At 46.2% G+C, this 6450-nt stretch overlaps 1 protein-coding gene across 1 annotated transcript in view; it reads left to right on the top strand.

Annotated features, from left to right (window-relative positions):
- The window catches only part of NLRP1 (NLR family pyrin domain containing 1), a 57664-nt gene that overhangs the window by 43616 nt on the left and 7598 nt on the right, over positions 1-6450 (top strand). Inside the window, exons 10-11 of the mRNA XM_019664807.1 lie at positions 888-1111; positions 6247-6444. Of these exons, the coding sequence (XP_019520352.1) occupies positions 888-1111; positions 6247-6444 (422 nt within the window). The remainder of the gene's footprint in view (positions 1-887; positions 1112-6246; positions 6445-6450) is intronic.

The raw sequence follows: 6450 nt of genomic DNA, 5'->3' as shown, positions 1-6450 counted from the left end.
TTTACAATAGCCTTTCCTGTCATCTGATTCCCAGTCTGTATTCAGACATGCTCACTTGTCTAAACTGTGCTTGCACGTGGTTTGTCCCAATCAGGATCCAAAGCCCACTTTGTTGTATTTAGTTTGTTATGACTTGTAAATCTCATTTAAATCTTTATCCATTTATATGCTCCTGTTTTATTATTTTCCACTATGTGCTAAGTACCTTACCAATAACGGGGAGCCCTGAGATGAATATAGCAGCCTTCACCATCATAAGTAATAAGTGTCCATAACCATAATCATGATCTTATATACAACGTGCTGCCATTTGTTGTCTCAAACATTATCTCTGCTGGGAGATAAATTTACTCCCAAATTACATCTACAGAAGCTGACATCTCAAGACTCCATTAACTCCATGGGGAACCTTGGAAAAGTCACTTATATATCTGTAAAGTGTTGTTTTGAGCTCCAAGGGTTTACCATTAATAATAACATGTAAGTTGTTGGTAATTATTGGCAAATAGGCCCTTTAAAAACAAGAATACTTTCTTATTTCATTATTATCATCATCATTATGGAACCAGCTAACTACCTCCTGGCATGTATTAAGCAGCCAGCATACATTAGGTCACTTGTTACTCACAACTCTTTGAGATGGTACTGTTATTATTCTTAGTTACAGAAGAGGAAACTGAGATTAGGGAGGTCCAATGACTTGCTCAGGGTTCCATAGTCAGAGAGCACTGGGGCCTGAACTGAAACCCAAAGTCCTCTATGATATCTGAGCTTGCAGCCATTCTATGCATCTGCAATGGCCTGCATGGGGTCTGGCATCCAGTAGGTAAGTGCTCAGTGAATTTACGTAGAATATTTCAGCGTCTACCTCTCCCTGTTCTCCCCAGAGTTCACTTCCCTGTCGCTGGCCCCCACTACTGCTCCAACATGGGTCTCCGCTTTGTGGTGAGATGGCCAGTGACCATTGAGATTGAATTCTGTGCCTGGGACAAGTTCCTAAACAAGACTGCCATACAGCACAGTTGGATGGTTGCAGGACCTCTTTTTGATATCAAGGCTGATCCAGGAGCCGTGGCAGCTCTGCACCTCCCTCACTTTGTAGAACTGCAAGGTAAGAAGAGGGAAGTGTGGAGGAAAGGTGATGATGGGAAGAACGGGCCTGAAAGGGGCTTTCGGTGGCAACGTCCTGAGGGAGGAGCTTATGGCTTCCTCAGAGAGGCTGAGAGAGGCTTATAGAAGGACAGCTTTTCTCTCATTCCACGGTGCTTGGGCAGATCTGTTTTGAAGCACTTTTGTCCCCTGGAATCATAATTATTTTGGCCTGAATTACTGGGAAGATTCTCTCAATAGAAACTGGTCTCCACAATTATAATATTAACTACTATTTACTGAGTTTGCTTTACATAGACTGTACAACACAGGGCCTGGCAAGAAACAGGTGATATATTCAGTTGAGATTTTCAAAGAGACTTTTCAAAGACAGGACTATTTGCAAAGTAAGACTAAGTGAACAAACAAGGAAGGTTGGGGTACCTACAAACTAACAACAAGTGGGAAGCCATTGATACTGCTACAGGAATAAAGAAGAAACAGTGTCACCAGACTTCATTCGAGAGTTCAATCGCCAAAAGAGGGGCATCCCATAAAGGGTAACATGGTTATCCCAACCCCTCTCACCTCCAAAGTCTTCCCACAGATAAAGTTTAAAAAAAAATAAGTTCACAGTCAAAAATCTCACAAGCAGTGAACGAGGCACCATAAGTGAAAGCCAGCAAACACCTCGTGTACTGGAGTCAGGGTCATAAAGATTCAAACATTGAAATTATCAAAACAACACAAAATAAGTATGTTTCATATGCTTAAAGAAATCGTCTTTAAAATATGAGGAAGACACAATAAACCATTAAAAATGATAAATCAAGTTTGGAAACATAGTAAATTGACAGAAAATGTAAGAAAAAAAGATTAGGTGACAAGAAGGATACCATGAGAAGTCCTAACATACATCAAACCAGAATTCCTGAAAGGCAGGTTATTTCTTCCCACCTGACCATCTATAGAGCGATGAAGATCGCCACTCCAACAAGCATTCTGCTCCTTCTGCAAAGTGAGAATTGGCCCAGGGCATCTCCAAGTGCTCTGTCAAAGTGACAGGGGCTTGGCAAATGGTGCCATTTGGTTCAGCTCTGTCCAGCAATGAGAAAACTTGGTCTGCTCTTGGCCTGGGATGCTCTGGGCTACACTGCCACTCCCTGCTCTGCACCAGGATATTCCAGGGGGGAAGCTTAATGTGTCTAAGACCTAGAGCCGGAATGTACCAACAGGGCCCAAGAGGACACAGTGTGCCTTAGCTCCTGCTCTCAGCCCCCTCCCCCTGTTCACACCACTGTCTCAGGCGTGGGTGAGCTGGCCCCTCCCTGTGGTGAGGACACCCTAGCCATGCCCTGGTCAGCCTGGTGGGCTTTGGAAATGGGATTTTCCCAAGGAAGAGGTGATCCTCCAAGCACACAGGAAACTAGCCTAAGCCTACCAGGCTGAAGGCCAGATCTAGACAGCAGTAAATTCTCCAAGTTGATGACACTTCCCTTTGAGGGCTCCTGGGACATGCTGAATAACAACTGTGAAGGATTCCTGAGCATTCTGTGCCTGATACCATACAAGGTAGGTCGATCTGTATTCTTATCATCTTGATTTTCATAATGACCCAGTGAGTTTGGTATTTTGGTTTCCCTAACGATGTACCAGTAAGGAAACTGAAGCTCAAAGAGTTGACGATGCTTAAGCAGAGGTGAGATTCTAAGCCAGGTCTTAATGCCGCCAGAAGAACTACTCCCACATGAACCCAGGCCAGCCCAAACTCATGTTCCATCAGCGTTGTCTAGACCACATTGTGGACCTCACCCTGTGGCCACACTAGACTTGTTCCCTTGGGAATCTGTACTCAGAGCAAGAGGCAAAAGGCACCAAGACTGCTTGTAGCTCACCATGCCTGGGCCGAGCCAGGAAACAAAGACCCTTTCAGGAATCCCTGCTGCCTGCTGTCTGGTCTGCAGCTTCTTTTTGTTCTAGAAACGATGACCTCACTGCCTAATGGTGGTCTCATCTAGGACTTGGGCGCTGGCTGCTTCTTCACCATCATTGGTGAGGTCCTACTCAAATTCTTAACCCTCCACAACGAGTGTTCTCCCACTATAAACAGAGCCTAGAGCTTTCAGCATCTCAGCTTCTCCCCCGGGCCTCACTGACCTCCCCACTCTGGGAAATCTCACCTTCCTGCAGGACAGGCTCCATTCATTTTGAGGACCAGAGCAAAATGAAAACAAGAGGCTGTTGTTCAAAAACTATTAAGAGTTTCAAAATGGTAACAGTAGAGCATTAAACCCATCTTGAGGCCCTCCTACAGCCTCATGAAGCACAGGCAGCCAGTCCTGTCTTTTGGGGCCCTTCGCCCCCACACCCCTCTCCTTCAGCACACACAGACCTGCTCTCTATGTGGCTCTTCCTCCTGGAATGTGAGTCACTCACTTTGGAGTGCTCACTCCTATCTGTGTTGCCCATGGGGAAGGAGGGCACTCACATTCACCTGAGTGGGATCATTCCCAGCTCCTCTCTATCTCCCACCCTACCTGTACCAGGAACTCACCTGCTCTAGATGGCTGGGAACCCCCATGATATCCCATGTGCCTCAAAATTGTTGCTTCTCTGGAGCCAACACCTTCTGATTGTACAGCAAAGAGTTCCAAAACCACTACTCAGGTTCAGCAAAATGCCTCTTCAGAAGATCGTAGGACTTTTTTTTTCTCAGACACCAAGAGGACTGGGCCAAGACATTTGAGGAGGAAGCAGAAAGAATTACAACAACTAGGTTATGAGGTTCTTGGGCAAGCTGTATTTTCCTCATAATCATAGCAGCTAACCCTTGCTATTCCAAGTGCTCTATACAAACTCATTTAATCCAGAATCACACTAGGAGGTGCAGACTGTTGTGGCTGTACCTTGCAGACGATGCACCAAGAGGTTAAGTAGCTTGCTCAGACTCCCAGGGCTGGAAAGTGCATTTACTGAGAGTCAAACTCCAGCCACCTAGATCATGAACCACTCTGCTACACAGCGCTCTTTACCCCCTCCTTTACATGGTGGGGGTCCCAGTGTCCCTCCATGAGCAGGACAGTCACTTTACCTCTTGATAGCTCACTTGAGCCTGAATGGTGCAAGTAGTAGGGTGACCAACTCATCTTGGTTTACCAGCATTTTCCTCATTTGATACTGAAAGCTCTGCATTTCAGGAACACTATCAGTCCCGGACAAACCAGGACAGTTGGTCATCTTAGCTAGAAATAGAGTTAGGTATACACAGCACCTTCCAGAATTCAGCCAAAATTAACATGGCACAGACTGGCTATGAGTGCCACGAACTCTAGTCTGAGCACAGGGATCTGGGCGGCAGTGGCTGGCTCATGACCTTGGGAAAAGCACTACCCTCTAAGGGTTTCAGTTCCCCCATCTGACACTTTAGGACATTCCAGTGTTGGGGAGATGAGGTGACATCATCTACATAGTGTCACAAATGGCAGTGGAAAGCACACCACCTAATGGAGAAGCAATTTGGCAAAACATGTAAGTCACACAAATGTTCACATATTTTCACAGACTTCCCCCATCCCTTGGGAATCATCGATTCAAAAATAATCAAGGGAAATAACAAATTCTCTGCAGAAACATGTGCATTGCAGTACTATTCATCATGGCGCATGTTGGAAGCCAGCTCAACGCTGAAACAGGAAGGGAGCGATGAACTACAGGATGATGGGTCCACTAGCAGGGGTCATATGCTGCAGTCACTAGAAAGGTCTGACAGGTGCTTGTGACCATTGAAACTAATGTGGAAAAGCAAGAGACAAAGCTACATAGATTATAATGGAAACATGAATAGGTGTTGCTGAAAGACTAATGGAAAAGAATGAAAGATGGTAGCAACAGTTGTACTCTTTGTTGAGATAAGAGGTTTATTCTTCTGCATTTTTTCAGGTTTTGTACACCACAGTGATATTTTTCACACAAGAAAAGCAGTTAATTAATGAGAAAACTTATACAGTGGTCTCCATGCCTCTCTTGAGACTAACATCAGCCAGTAGTGTTCTGATTGGTGCCCATGCACATCGAAGGGCTTTGTCCACCTTGCTGAATGTCCTTCTGTTGCCCGGAAAGCACCTGCATTGCAGCAGTTGGCAGACAACTCAGGGATGGAAGCCAGGACTCCTGATCTCTAGGCGAGTGCCTCTCACACTATCAGCATTCATTTCTCAAGATCTCTCTTGTGGTGTCAACATCCACACCTGGTGTGCTGGCGAGTGTTCTTGGCTGCAATCAAGGAAACCAATTCTGGCTGATTTGGGCAGAAAAGAATGTATAGGAACATTATTGAGTAGCTCTTAGACTTAACAAATGAATAGACAACAAGTCAAAGAAAGAAGAAAAAAGACAGTGACAGAAGAATGCCGAGAAACCAAGAACACAGCCAAGGTCCCAAAAGAAAAATATGGAGAGACCTCTACTGCCGACAGAGCCACTGCAGAACCCTCCTGCCATGGTGGCTGTTGGACCCTTGACACCATTGCTCCTGCCACAAGAATCTCTGTCTTTTCATCTGTGTTTCACCACCTTTAGATCAAGGTCTTGGTTAGAAGCATCCACTTAGTCATCTCTTGGTCAAACATCTGTGTCATAGCTGCCAGACAGCAGCAGCTTCCCAAGTGGGAGGCCCAGCTTGTCTCCTGCCAAGACCCACACAATGATGAAGGATGAGGTTCTTCCCAAAAAATGAAGAATGTGATTGGTGGGTAGCCACACACTTAGCAAATGTACGCTGCCTATGGACACTCCATGTCCCCACTGTCCCTGCCTCCTCCTTGTTCTCTACCTGCCTGGAGTCAAAACTGCCAGGGTCACCAATGTCCCTCCTAGATACAGAATCCACACCAGAATAGGTCACCATGGGATCAGTGTCATTCTGGGCTTCAGGACCAACGGCTGTGTATAGATTTGACTTGATGGGGTTCCTGTGATGATCACACTCTACAGACACGATAGCCAGAAGCCCTCAAAGGCCCTAGAGCCAGGCATGCTGCCTACCCTGCTGGGACCTCAGGAAGGTCTCTGAGCCTACACCCTATGTCCCCATTGTGCCGGCCAAGCCTGACTCAGTGACAGCCTTAAATCCTCACCTTCAAATCCTTTCTTTAACAGGGGGTCATGTGGACATCTCCCGGTTCCAAGTGGCCCATTTTAAAGAGGAGGGGGTACTCCTGGAAAAACCAGCCAGGGTGGAGCCGCATTACATAGTCCTGGAAAACCCCAGCTTCTCTCCCATGGGAGTTCTGCTGAGAGTGATCCGTGCTGCCCTCTACACCCCTGTCATCTCCAACGTGTTGCTCTACCATCGCCTCCATC

This window comes from Hipposideros armiger, unplaced genomic scaffold (genome assembly GCF_001890085.2).
Source record: "Hipposideros armiger isolate ML-2016 unplaced genomic scaffold, ASM189008v1 scaffold_431, whole genome shotgun sequence".
NCBI classification, from domain to species: domain Eukaryota; kingdom Metazoa; phylum Chordata; class Mammalia; order Chiroptera; family Hipposideridae; genus Hipposideros; species Hipposideros armiger.
The sequence above is the reverse complement of the archived record's forward strand: the minus strand, read 5'-3'. Positions and strand labels throughout refer to the sequence as shown.